Raw genomic sequence first — 13,576 nt, 5'->3', positions numbered from 1 at the left:
CTCCTGTGGGCCCCCCTCCCCCGTTTGCCCTTCGTCTGCTCTGCTTCCTCTCCGGCTCTACAGCTTTCTCTTGCCTCTGAAGGGCCCTGTCCTGTTCCTGCCCCCACTCTCCTCTTGGGGAGCTTCCCCTCTGACCCTGGGGTCTCACTGACTCCCCTGGGCCCACAAGTCCTCGGCCTCTGTATCTGGTCCTGGCTCCTCTGCTTGGATTCCTCTCAGCTTCCCAAATGCCACATGGCAGACCCCCTACCTCCCTTGCCGGCCCCCCTCACACCACTTCTCAGATTTCTTTAGGCTTCTTTAAGATGCTGTCTTTATTTTTTATTTTTTAATAGAGATTTTATTTATTTGTTTGAAAGCGAGAGAGAGCATGAGCAGCAGAGGCAGAGGGAGAAGCAGGCTCCCCACTGAGCAGGGAACCTGATGCGGAGCTTGATCCCAGGACCCCGGGATCATGACCTGAGCTGAAGCAGATGCACCACTGACTGAGCCACCCAGGCACTCCTAAGATACTGTCTTTAAAATAAGATTTCATTGAGGTATAACGTACTTAAAGCAAAGTGCACACATAGAACTTTATCCATTTTCATAAATTAAACACACCTGTGAAATAACCAGCACTGTTCAGATCAAGAAATAGAACATTAACAGCATTCAGAAGCACCCTTGAGCCCCCTTCCAGTCTGTACCCACCTCCTTGCTCCCAGAGCAACCTCTATCCTGACTTCTAAAGCGTGAATTCATTTTGTGTGTTTTTGAACTTTGTATAAATGGAATCACATAGAGTGTGCTCTTTGGTGTGTGACTTCTTCCCCTCCACCTTATGTTTATAGGATTCATCCATACTATATCCTGTCCCGCTGGATGAGTCAACCACAATGTGTTTATCCATTCTGCTATTGATAGGTATTTGGGTTGTGTCATTTTGAGCTATTATGGTTAGAGCTGCTAAGAACGTTCTAAGGCATGTGTGTGGGCCAGCGTACGCGTGTGTTTCTGGGGGTATGTACGTAGGGGTGGAAGTTCTGCCAGGCAAACATTCAGCTTTGGTAGATACTGCCAGTCTCCCAAAGTGGTCGTACTGGTTTTAGCCGCCGGCAGGGGCGGCAGGAGACCCGCTACTACGCGTTCTTGCCAGTGCTTTGACACCACCATTTTCAAGCTTGAAATCTTGGAGTCATTTTTGTCCTCTCTCTGCCCCCTGACTCTGCTCACCCTGGGGCTGAGCCTGAGCATCCCAGGGATGGGTCCGACACAGCCCGGCTTTGGATGAGCTCCCAGTCCGGTCCGGGAGACAGCCACATGTGGCCGGAAGAGTGTTTTGACAAGAGCCTGCCGGGATTCCTCTGGGAGCTCAGAAGAATGGCATCTGCTGGGAGGGTTGGGGAGGCTCCCCTGAGTGCATGAGCAGGTATGAGTGTGTGGGGCTTTGAAGGCTGTGTGGATTTGGGGCTACCCAGGAGGCAAGAACATTCTTAGATTAAGCTCTGGGCATCACCTTTGTCCTCTGCCCATCTCAGTTGCTACCCTTGCTCTCCTCTTCTTCCCGAGGCCCGTCCCCGGCTTGGTCTTGCATCACATTTCCACAGCTCCTGCTGCAGACTTCTCCCCGGCTCCTCCTCGCCACTGGGGTGGGGTGTCTCTCTGTCCCCCAGCCCGTGTGTGGTGTAGACATGGCCAGGCACCCCAGGCCCCCTCTTCCCTTCTTCCTGGCCCCGGGCTCCCTCCCCAGGCTCTGACAGGGCCCTTGGCTGCTCTCTCCCCAGTGCGGGCACTGGCCGCACAGGCTGCTACATTGTTCTGGATGTGATGCTGGACATGGCGGAGTGTGAGGGCGTCGTGGACATTTACAACTGCGTGAAGACCCTCTGCTCCCGGCGCGTCAACATGATCCAGACAGAGGTAGTGGACGCAGCCCTCCCTCCCTGCCCGCTCTGGGACTTGGGTCCCTCATGGAGGAACTCAAAGCTGGCGGAATGTGTCAGAGGGGTGTCCTTAGAGCTGAGATCCCTGAGCTTGGTCTGCCAACTCCGAGGGTCTCCCCAAAGTCAGCTCCACTGTGTTCAGTTGGATGAGGTCAAACAGCCAAGGGGCCAAGGTCATAGGTTTTGCAGGTAAGATCTACTGGTGTTTGTACCCTCATTAGATGTGTGACCCTGGGCTCTCCCTTCACCTTCAGAACTTCTTACAGGGTATTAGAGGGATGAAACATGAGGTAAGTGAACATATCTGTGAAGGCTGTTTCAGGTAGGGTTGGGCCAACCTGTACCAATACCTAGGTGGACTCTAGCATCCCTGCCTCAACTTTGGGCTTGCTTCCTGCTGCCATCTCCCCCAAATCTCTAGGTTCTAGTCCCCTCCTGGTTCCTCATATTCTCTCCTCCTATTCCAGGAGCAGTACATCTTCATTCACGATGCAATCCTGGAGGCCTGCCTGTGTGGGGAGACCACCATCCCTGTCAGTGAGTTCAAGGCCACCTACAAGGAGATGATCCGCATTGATCCTCAGAGTAATTCCTCCCAGCTGCGGGAAGAGTTCCAGGTGGGGCAGGAGTGTATATGTCTAGGTGTGTGTGTGTGTGTGTGTGTGTGTGTGTATGTGTGTGTGTGTGATTGTGAGAGTGTGTGTGTTTGTGTGTGTGTATTGGGAATTTCTCAGTGCTATAGGAGTCATTGAGAGCCAAGAAAGAGGGACAGAGTAGGGCTGCTGGGAAGGACTTGGAGACAGTGGAGGAGGTGGTCGCTCCAAGTGGCTGAGAGCCTATGCTTTGAATCAAGGAAGCCCAGGTTCAAGTTCTGGCTCAGTGAAGAGCTGTGAGTAGCCTTGAGCACTCACATTACCTCCCCAAGCTTCGGTTTTTCTTACCCAGGAAAGAAAGTCAATATTGCCCTCGCAGTGTTTGTATTCATCAGGATTCTTTTGATCGCAAGTGACAAAAATCCAGCTCAATGACTCTTGAAACTGAAAAGTCCAAGGATGGTGCAGCTTCAGTTATGGCTGGATCCAGGGGCTTAAATGATGATTCCAGGACATAGTCTCTGTCCATTTTTGGTTCTGCTGTTCTCTGTTTTCGGCATCTTTCTCAGACCCATACCCTGGCCCCCAGCAGTGCCAGGCTCATGTCATCCCTACTGTCAGGAGACTGGAAAAAGGACTCCCTACAGCCCCAGTGGAAGTCCTAGACCAGACTTCTCCTGTGCCATCCCTGAGCCAGTCCCTGGGGTCAGAGAGTAGGAACACATGGACTGGCCCAGACCTGGTTCTGAGGTTGGACCCACTGTCCGCATGTCACATGACAGAGATGGGGGAAGGCTGGTTCTCCAGAGAAGTCCCAGAGTGGTCTGTGGGGCAGGCAGAGGCCCCAGATGTCCTCTACACTCCAGGTTCCTGCCAGGGTTCAGTGGGCTGGCCCCTTCTAGACGCCTGACGCTGGAGAGCCTGCACAGACGGTCTCATAGGAAATGCCACCTCTGCTTCTTGGAGCCCTGTTAGGGATCATGAGAGACTGGGGTTCACTGTTAGGGATCCTCAAGGACAAGAGAAAGAAGCGCAGACACCATGGATCAGGCTGTCGGAGGCATGGGGTGGAGGAGATAACCCAGAGTCCCAGGCTTGCTGTGTGACAGGTGCCCTGTACTTGTGTTCTCTTCCGACAGGGCTGACCGCCTCCGCCAGGTCCCCATAGTCCGCTTTGTGGAAGATGTGGGGCTTTAGGGCTTGTCTGCCTGAAAGCACCTGATCCTCACTGTGCCTTTTATGTAGGGAGCCTTGCATCTGCCGGGCGCAGTGCTCGGACCTTGGCAGTATCTCGCTCAAGCCTCCCAATAGCCCCTTGAGGCAGGCGTATTATTATCCCACCTTCCAGTTGAGAACAATAATGCTGAGAGATACAGTAGCTTGTCTAAGGTTACACAGGGAGCGGGGAGGCAGACTAGGTCTCCAGAGCTCTGTTCAGAGCCTGTGTGGTCTGGAGACTGGGAGCCAGCCTGGGGTCCCTGTCCTCGCCCCCTTCTCTCTGGACCTCAGTTCTCCATCCATGAAATGGGGTTCACAGCCCAGCTCAGTGTCCTTCATGGGGCCAGGAGGAGGCCCAGCGAACACTGGAGGTCCACACTCACCCCTCCCCCCGACCCCATTGCTCCCTCCACTCCCTGTAGACGCTGAACTCGGTCACACCGCCCCTGGATGTGGAAGAGTGCAGCATCGCCCTGCTGCCCCGGAACCGGGACAGGAACCGCAGCATGGATGTCCTGCCGCCTGACCGTTGCCTGCCCTTCCTCATCTCCGCCGACGGGGACCCTAACAACTACATCAATGCGGCCCTGACGGACGTGAGGGCTTGGGCAACCCTGGGCTCGGGGACCCCCTCAGCCAGCAGTACCTGGGACGGCTCAGGAGCCAGGGGGGCAGAGCCGAGGGGGGAAGCTGGGGGCACTCTGCAGGTGGACCGGGAGCAGAGTCAGCACCTGTCACTGGTCTGGGGCCCTGGGCTGGGCTCTCAGACCCTCCCTCCATGGAGTTGGAAGGGACTTAGTGATGTGTTTATTCACAGATATTTATTGAACACCTACAATGTGCCAGGCACAGGCCATAACCCCCATACCCCCAAATCTCTACAAACCTTGTATGTGGGTGATGGGTTGGGGCAGTCAGTACACAAAGATACAGTGGCATGTGAGATGCTGGTAATTTCTACAGAAAGCTACCAGGCAGGAGAACTATATAATGTGGGCTTTGGAGTGTGTGTATATAGCTATTTTTGATGAGGTGGTAAGGAAGGCCCCTTTGAGGAGGCGACTGTCAAAGAGCAGAAAGAAGTGAGGGGGAGAACTGTGTAAACATTTGGAAATTTGTTCTAGGCAACAGGAATAGCAGGTGCTAAGGCCCTGAGGCAGGGAGCAGGCTTGGCCAGCCTCTGACTACCCTGCCCATGTTCCCATCACCACACATTTAGGAACGTTTTGTATTTCGTTCCAGGGGCCATGGGCTTGGACACCAGGGGCCTTGGGGTGGAGGGGGGCTCACCCTAACAACTCAGGCCTCAGTGTGCCAGCCAAGCTCTGAAATGGACCCCCAGAGGCAGCCTGGCCCCGAGGGGAGCGCTGTCCATCTCAGGGTGGGCAGAGCGGGAGGACGGCCTGTGGCGGGGGGCTCTAGCCCTGTCGGGTGGTGAGCGGGCCTCGCTGAGTCCTGGCTTCCCTGCAGAGCTACACACGGAGTGCGGCCTTCATCGTGACCTTGCACCCACTGCAGAGCACCACGCCTGACTTCTGGCGGCTCGTCTACGACTACGGGTGCACCTCCATTGTCATGCTCAACCAGCTGCACCAGTCCAACACTGCCTGGGTGAGGCCTCCGCTGCCCAGGGCCTCATGTGCTCCAGGACATGTCCCCAAAGCCCAGGGTTGGATCCCAGCTGTGACTTTAGATGGGTCCCACTCCCTCCCAGAGCCTTGCTTTCCTCATCTGTAGAATGCAGCTGTCAGATTGGAGGGAAATAGCTGCTTTTTATTGAGCACCTGCTGTATGCCCAGGACTCTGCTTTGCACTTACGGGCTTTGGGTGAAAAGATTAAGACCCAGGGAGCTGGGAAGTGGCAGAGCTGTGCCCCTCCCCCAGGCTGCCTTCTTCCAGAGCCTGTGGGTGGACTCAACTGCCCACCTTGGGGGCCTTTGAGATTGAGCAAAATTCCAGCCTCCTTATTTTCTGACTGATCTTGGGTAAGTTCATTTGCCTCTTTGAGCCTCAGTTTCTTTCCTGCCCAGCACACAGCAGGTGCTAAGTGCGTGGCAGGGATGAAGACAATGAAATTGCAGCTGAAGTGGGTCTAGACCCTGGCTTGGTGACCTCCGCCTGGGGGCTGCCCCGGTTTCCTTTTGGGGTCCCCAAAGCTGTCACTGCCAGGAAGTGCAGATGTTCAGCCTTCCAGCCCCGCATGGTCATACCCTCTAGGTATGGGTCTCTCTGCACTTCCGTGTCCTAGGCGGCCAGGAAGAGTTGCTGTAAAATGAGCCTGACAGTCTCTGAAAGGCTGAGAAGACTTGCTAACGGGGCTCTTTATGAGGCAGGCATGTGGTCTACATGACCGAGGACTGCAGCGTGATAGGCTCTTGTCCCTGGCACGGATCTGGGGGGGAGTCTCATGTGGGAAGAACCTGCCCTTGCTAAGGTGAAGGGGAAGGACCTAGAGGGAGGCTCACACAGATGTCATTCAGCCACCTTTCTCCACTGGCCACTCCCTGCCAGGCCTGCAGTACGCAGTGAGGAGACGGAGGAAGCAACATACCGCCCCTCTCAGATCTCGTGGTCCAGGGGGATGCAGGGTGCAAACCCCTGACAGTGGCAGCACACAGGGAAGGGGCTGTCATGGAGCTGACACTGGTTTCCCTGCAGAGAAGCCTGGGGATAACGTATCAGGGAAGGCTTCTGGAGGAGGCAGTATCTAAGCTGAGCTATGTAGGGAGGGTAGAGCTGACCAGGTGAAGACAGGGGGAATGGGTGATCCATGGAGAGGGAGCAGCATGTGCAAAGGCCCGAACACAAGGAGTGGCTGGGACCCCAGGCAAAATGAGGAAGGTAGTGCCCTCTTTGTGGGCAGAGAGGGAAGCAGATGGAGCATGGAGTCATCTGGGAGGAGCTTGGGGACTGTTTCACAAATGGAGAAACGGGGCCCAGAGGAGGGAAGAGCCTCGCCTGGACTTCAGGCAGAGCTGAGGCTAGAAGCTGGGGCTCTGGACCTACTGGCCTGGAGGACGTGTGTGTGTGTGTGTGTGTGTGTGTGTGTGTGTGTGTGTGTGTGTGTGTGTGTGTGTGTGTAGGGGAGACACTCCCTTCATCTAGGGGAGGACGTGTGTGTGTGTGTGTGTGTGTGTGTGTGTGTGTGTGTAGGGGAGACACTCCCTTCATCTAGGGGAGACACTCCCTTCATCCCTCTGCTGTCTCCAGTCTGGCCTGGAGGGGAGGCTGCACGTGGGACCCTGACTCCATGGTAGGGTCCTAGGGCAAGAGTGGGGGTTCTGAGCTGTGTTGCAGCTTCAGGGACACCCCACCTGTGTGAGCTGATGCTGGAGAGCAAGGCAGTGAGAGAGAAGGCTGGGAGGGAGCAGTGATGGGGTGGGCAGGGGTGGTCTGAGGCCTATCCCTGGAAGAAGGCGGCCTCATGCAGGGGTGTGTGTGTGCGTGTGTGTGTGCGTGTGTGCGTGTGTGTGTGTGTGTGAGCGTGTATGTGAGCGTGTTAGGTGTGGCTGTGGAGCTGCTCAGTCAGGACTGTCCGTGCACCTATGAAGGGTTTGTCTCTGCTGACCTGAGCGGGTCAGGCAGAAGATGTTGGGGCAGGTGTGCACTGCCCTCGGATGGGTGAGTGGCAGAAGCTGGGGAGACTCTGCAGGTGGACTGGGAGTGAGTGGTTCAGGATGTGTGGGAGCCCCAGAGCCAGGGTGGAGGTTCGGGGTGGGCAGGAGCGGCAGCTGCCCCCGCCTGGCTCGGCTCAGCGCTCCCCTCTGTGTCTGTGTGCCTAGCCCTGCCTGCAGTACTGGCCAGAGCCGGGCCGGCAGCAGTACGGCCTCATGGAGGTGGAGTTTGTGTCGGGCTCCGTGGATGAAGACTTGGTGGCCCGTGTCTTCCGGGTGCAGAACATCTCTCGGGTGAGTGACCTGGGCGCCCTATGGTGAGAACCTGGGTGGTGGCTGGGGGGCAACCTCACGAGACCCCCTTGAGGTCACCCCAGGGCTCATGTTCCCTCCCCCCCGCCCTTGGCTGGCGCTTGTGCCCTCAGCTGCAGGAGGGGCACCTGCTGGTGCGGCATTTCCAGTTCCTGCGCTGGTCTGCGTACCGGGACACGCCTGACTCCAAGAAGGCCTTCCTGCACCTGCTGGCTGAGGTGGACAAGTGGCAGGCGGAGAGTGGGGACGGGCGCACTGTTGTGCACTGCCTGTGAGTGTGGGCCCTGCTGGCGTGGGGGAGGGGCCGGGAGACACGGGGCTGAGGGGGGAACCCAGGCTGAGAGAAGGCCTCAAGGCTGCCACTAAAACCCCCAGGGCTTCCGGATGGCCCCATCTTCCCTGGAGGAACCCAGTCTGTTTCCAGGGTGTGGACTCAACCCTGGGCAACTGCCCAGCACCCTCTGTGTGATGTCTGACTTTGCCAATTTAATTAGAGTCCTGTCAGAATTGTTTACTCTGTGAGACAGTAGCACTCTTTAAGCCAAAGGAATTCCAGTCTTTGTTCGTGCATGCACGCATGCAACTTTTGTCATTCGTCCCTTCACATGCCCTGTTCATAAATTCATGTATTCACTCCTGTCTGGATGCAGTCGCTCCTTTGACCCCCACTTTCTCATGCTCTCAGTGCTTACCGACCCTTCCAGTGCCAGCCTAGGCATTCCGGGGACAGGGATAGGGAGCTGAGTTAGGCAGGGCCTGGCCCTCAGAGGCCTTTGGTTCTAGTGGGAGAGACCCCTCAAATGGGGGCTGAGGGCCTAGCCCATCCCCCATCTCCCCAGGGGAACCCCACATCCCGATGTTGCAGGGAACAGAGGAGGGAAAGGAACAGGGGATAGGAAGCGTCTCTGTGTGTTTGGCTGCTGGTTTGCCTTGAAGTGTGGGTGTGTACGTGTGTGTTTTCACCATGTGTCTGTGCTGCTGGGGGTGACTGGTGCTCACAATGTTCATTTTACATCCTGCTCTCTGGGGTTTGCTTGCTGCTCTGCTGCCCTCCTCTGTCTCCGTCTTCGTCTCCGTGCTGCCCTCCTCTGTCTCCGTCTTCGTCTCCGTGGCTTCCTTTCCCTCAGAACCTGCTGTCTTTCTCCTGGAGGCTGCCTCCCTAGTTACCTACAGGCTTTGGATGCCAGTCTTAGCGTCTGAGCTCCCAGACCCCACCCTCCTGGGTTCCCTAAGCCCCGCCCTTCTGAGCTCCCAGACCCCTCCCTCCTGGGTTCCCTAAGCCCCGCCCCTTGCCTTTCGGGGGTTCCCTGGCCCCTCCCTTCTGGGATACCCTGGTTCCGCCCCTCTTCTCTGGGCTCCCAGGCGCTGACCCTCCTCTCTTTTGGTTCCCTGGTCCTGCCAGTCACTTTGGTGTTCTGGCCCCAGGCCTCCCCCTCTTGAGCCCCACCCCAAACCCTCTGTGTCTCATTTAGAAACGGGGGCGGCCGCAGTGGCACTTTCTGCGCCTGTGCCACAGTCCTGGAGATGATCCGCTGTCACAACCTGGTGGATGTTTTCTTTGCTGCCAAAACGCTTAGGAACTACAAGCCCAATATGGTGGAAACCCTGGTGAGAGGCCCTGTCCCTCTGCCCAACCACTTCCAACTTCCCAGTGCATGCCCGGCCAGGTCCCTTCACACCACTGTCCTCTACCTGGTTCCTCCCATTGGGCTTTGGGTTCTGATCCGGTGGTGCCAAGACAGTTAAACCCATTTGTCCCTTCCCCCCAAAGATGGGCCAGGGCTCATGCTTGCCCTCTGGCCCCTCATTCTCCCCTTCCCCAGTACCAGAGAGGGACCAGGCTCATGATTCCTCTCTCTCTCTCCCCAGGATCAGTACCACTTTTGCTATGATGTGGCGTTGGAGTACCTGGAGGGTCTGGAGTCAAGATAGCGGGGCCCCTGGCCTGGGGCACGCATTGTGCACTCAGGGCCAGGCCCAGCGCGGACGAGGAAGACCTGGGCCCTGACTCTGCTCCACTACAGCTCCCGCGGGGAAAGCACTAGAGTGGGCCCTGGGCCATCTTGGTGCCCCCCCCCGCTGTGGGCAGGGCCTCTCATCGTGTCCGATGATGGGCAAGCTGTGGGCCACAGAGGAGCTTAGCGGCTGCAGCCCAGCCCCCCTCCACAGGGTCCTGCAAGTCTGCACTGTGAGTCTGGCACTGCCTGGTGGAGTGACAGGGGCTCAGGGCTACCAGCTTGGGAGGACCCAGGCTCAAGCTCCTTGACTCCAGGCTCAAGCCCCAGACTCTGTCCCAGCCCTTGGCAGAGATGAGTGAGCCCCTGCAGAGCCTCTGGCTGGCCAAGGTTTCCACCCAGCGTGGCTTCCTCTTGATACAGATAGAGGGTGCATTGGGGCTTGGCATCTGGAATCCCACCTGGCCTGGCCCCGAGGGTCCTGGGGAGACTGGGCACATCAGACTGGTCCTCCCCAGAGGGGACTATGGTCCCCTCCTCCACCCTGCTGCCCCCTCCCCCCCCCCAGGCCCGGGGATATTTTGCTTATGGTCCCTCCCACTATTACTTCTTTGATGTGTGCTCTGAGCTTCCTTGAACCCGGATCTGCCCTTCCCTTGCCCTGTTCTCCGTGGGGGCCCCTTCCCTGCCTGACCCAATGTCTGCAGAATGAAGGTACCTCAGCCCTTCTTCCTGTACCTTTCAGGCCTCACTGGTGGGTCCTGCTCAGCCTAGGCCAGTGACAATCTGTAAGGTTGAACAATAGCCCTTGGGGTTGAGGTCTCTGTGGCTCCTGGTCAGGCTGCCCCCTGGGGACAGGACCTTACTAGATCGGGGTGCTTGCAACTTCTACAGTTCAGAGGAAGAACATGTATTTTAGGTTGGAGGAACAATTCTTTTCTGTTAATTTTATGATTTTTTTGATGGGTGGGTGGGAAAATCTCTTTAAAATGGGGCAGGCCACACCCCCATTCCGTGCCTCAATTTCCCCATCTGTAAACTGTAGATATGACTACTGACCTACCTCACAGGGGGCTGTGGGGAGGCATAAGCTGATGTTTGTAAAGCGCTTTGTAAATAAATGTGCTCTCTGAATGCCACAGAGCAGCCTTGTGTGTGTGTGACCAGCCTGAGTGGGGCCTGCTCGCCTGCCCCCAGGTTCCTAGTGCAGTGGGAGGGCTCTGGGCTGGGAGGCGGAGGCCGGGGTCCAGTTAGACCTTGGTTTTTCCATTCATAAAATGGTCAGGTATGGACCAGAGCATCGTTCAGGGGCCTTCTTGCAGGGGCAGGTTCTAGAGAACTCTGTCTGTTGCTGCCTCCACCCAGGCCTCTGAGGCAGCTTCTCAGGTAGTGGGCTTCATCCTGAGACCCCTAAAGGTCCACAGAGTTGCCTCTCACCCCTCAGGGGCCTGGATCTGGGTTGAGCTCTTTTGGGGACAGCATGGGAGGCTCAGGCTTTGGGATCAGGTGGATGGGCCTCACCAGCTGTGAGACCCTGGGTAAGTCAGCTCCCTCTCTGTAAAATGGAGTAAGACCCTGGTAGGATCAGAAGAGGACATGATTTAAGTGTCTTGCATGGTAGCAGGCATGCTGAAAGGGCGCTGTTTACAAACACACAACAGAGACACACCCTGTCTATGATGGTCATCCCAGCCATTCCCAGCCTCGGGCTTCTGCTAGGGGTGGAGTGGAGGAGCGGGCTAGCTGGTAGGGATCCTAGTCACTCCTGGCTCTGTCATAAACTTGTGTCATCTTGGGCAAGACAAATCGTGTTTCTGGGCCTCCGTTTCTTCATATGGAAACTGGCTCCTTGCTGTACTGATTCTGTTCTCACACTGGCTGACTCCTGTGCCACAGTTTCTCCATTGGCAAGAGAATACAACCCATTCCAATGACTTAGGATCTAACATCTTTTAATCTGAATTAAGAATTTATTATGATCCCACTTATCTAGGATATATGAGCGCCCCCCCCCCCCCCCCCCGCCACACACACTCAGTCTGAATTGACTACTAAGCCTTACCTGATGGTCACAAGTGTATGTGAGATCCTGGCCAAGCAATAGAATGTGACTTCCTTTGACCAGTAGAAGATGGCAGAAGTGATGTCAAGTGAGTTCTGGATCTTAAGCCTCAAGGGGCAATGCAGCTTTTGCTTTTGTCCTCTTGGAACTCTGCCATGTAATGAAGCCTATCTAGCCTGCTGGAAGATTTGAGGGCCCATGGAAGAACCAGAAGAACACAACCCATGAAAGGCCAATACCAACTACCAGACCTGTGAATGGGGCCATCTTGGGCCTTCCAGCCTGGCAGGCCTCTCAGGTGAGTATAGCCGCATGATTGAGCTTAGCAGAAGCTGCCCAACCAACCCCAGAACTAGAAGAGATAATAAATTGTTCTTTTTTTTAAGCCAAAGTTTTAGGATTGTTTGTTATGCAGCAAAAGCTAGCTGATACATGTATGTTCTGGGCCATGTGGTTGCAGCTCTACTCTTTGACCCATTGAGTACTGAGATCCTAAAGGGTGGGAAGTGTTTCTGCATTCATCCTATTGTATGCATTGCCCAGCCAAGGGCTTGTCTTTGTAGCCGGTGCTCTAGAAATGTTGGCATGAGAGAGGGAAGGATGGAGAGAGTGTGGGTCTATTTGATCATTGGCCTTACATGGCTTTTCAGAGGAACTGGGAAGGCAGGCCGTGTATTAGGAGGAAGGCCAGCTCCAGAATGAACCAAGGTCCCACCCCCAGCTCTGCATAGCCCCCAGCTGGTGACCTTGCACCTGTTCAGAACCACCCCTGGCTCAATTTCCTAATCTAGAAAATCAACATAACGATACCTACTTGCAGGAAGTCTAGAGATAAAATGTTTAAAAGAACTAGAATAGTCCGTGGTGATCTGACTGGCCCTCAGTCCATGCCATCACATGATACTGAAGTCCCCAGCTAATAAACATGGCCTGCATGACCTTTCATTCAACACCCTTACCTCCTTCTTAATCCATACAACGGCTCTTTGAAGTAGGGATACTGCCCCTTCATTCCGGGGACAAGGAAACAGAGGCCTGGGAAGGCACTGCACTCACTCAGGGTCACAGCCATTTTACGGCTGAGCTGGGGCTCCAGCTTGACCCCACTTTAGGCTGACCCCAAAGCCTGGGCCTCTCACTGCTCTGCTCCATGGCCGGTCTGGGTGGTGGTGAAGGCCGGAGGGTCCCTTGGTGCAACACCAAATGGCTGACCCGTGGCCGGGGCACTGATTTTCAAATCTGAAATGTGTCATTGGGGGTGGCCTCTCGCACAAGGCAGCCAGTGGCACGAGAAGACAGATGGCCCAGCCTGGCTCTGCGTGGGGCCAAGGGCCTTGCACGTGTGGGGTAGAAGCCCCCACCCACCAGATCCCTGCAAAAAGGGTTTCTAGAAGTGCAGACCGGCCGGCTGTCTCCTCGGGCCGGAAGCTGAATTTGCTTCTTGTGTCATCATAAATCGGGCCGTCAGAGCCGAGGCCATTTTAGTGCTTCTCACGACCTCTGCGGCCGCCCCTGATTGGGAGGGGCTGCATGGCCTGGGCACCGGGGAGACCGAGCCTCGGTCTGATGGCTATGAGAGCCGCCTGCACGGCCCTCACTGATTGCGGCCCGTCTCGGGGCCCCGCCCACCTCCCCTGGCTGGCCTCGGATGGCCGGGAGCCCAGCAGACACGCCGGGGCCGAGGGCCTGGCCGGAGTCCTGGTGTCCGTGCCGGGGCAGAAGCTGCTTTGCCATGCGGCGCAGACGGCAGCGAGTCTGGCGTCCGCGGCCTGGGCCCGAGGACCTCCTCCTCGCGGGGCGCGGAGGCCGTCCTCACCTTCCGCGGGCCTCCGTGCCTCATCTGAGCCGTGGGAGGAGAAAAAGCCATGGGCCGTGGTGCTCCCAGGGCCGGGGAGGC

At 56.5% G+C, this 13,576-nt stretch overlaps 1 protein-coding gene across 1 annotated transcript in view; it reads left to right on the top strand.

The window, feature by feature from the left end:
* PTPRU (protein tyrosine phosphatase receptor type U) overlaps positions 1 to 10,720 on the top strand; it is a 77,084-nt gene extending 66,364 nt beyond the window's left edge. The window contains exons 23-30 of the mRNA XM_028114028.2: positions 1,767 to 1,902; positions 2,393 to 2,542; positions 4,159 to 4,332; positions 5,207 to 5,347; positions 7,519 to 7,644; positions 7,776 to 7,933; positions 9,135 to 9,270; positions 9,532 to 10,720. Coding sequence (XP_027969829.1) covers positions 1,767 to 1,902; positions 2,393 to 2,542; positions 4,159 to 4,332; positions 5,207 to 5,347; positions 7,519 to 7,644; positions 7,776 to 7,933; positions 9,135 to 9,270; positions 9,532 to 9,594 — 1,084 coding nt within the window. The 3' untranslated portion in view covers positions 9,595 to 10,720. The remainder of the gene's footprint in view (positions 1 to 1,766; positions 1,903 to 2,392; positions 2,543 to 4,158; positions 4,333 to 5,206; positions 5,348 to 7,518; positions 7,645 to 7,775; positions 7,934 to 9,134; positions 9,271 to 9,531) is intronic.
* The last annotated feature ends 2,856 nt before the right edge of the window (positions 10,721 to 13,576 follow it).

Source organism: Eumetopias jubatus, unplaced genomic scaffold, assembly GCF_037043125.1.
Source record: "Eumetopias jubatus isolate StellerSeaLion01/CBP00866 unplaced genomic scaffold, mEumJub1_p1.0 scaffold_4, whole genome shotgun sequence".
Taxonomy (NCBI): domain Eukaryota; kingdom Metazoa; phylum Chordata; class Mammalia; order Carnivora; family Otariidae; genus Eumetopias; species Eumetopias jubatus.
The sequence above is the reverse complement of the archived record's forward strand: the minus strand, read 5'-3'. Positions and strand labels throughout refer to the sequence as shown.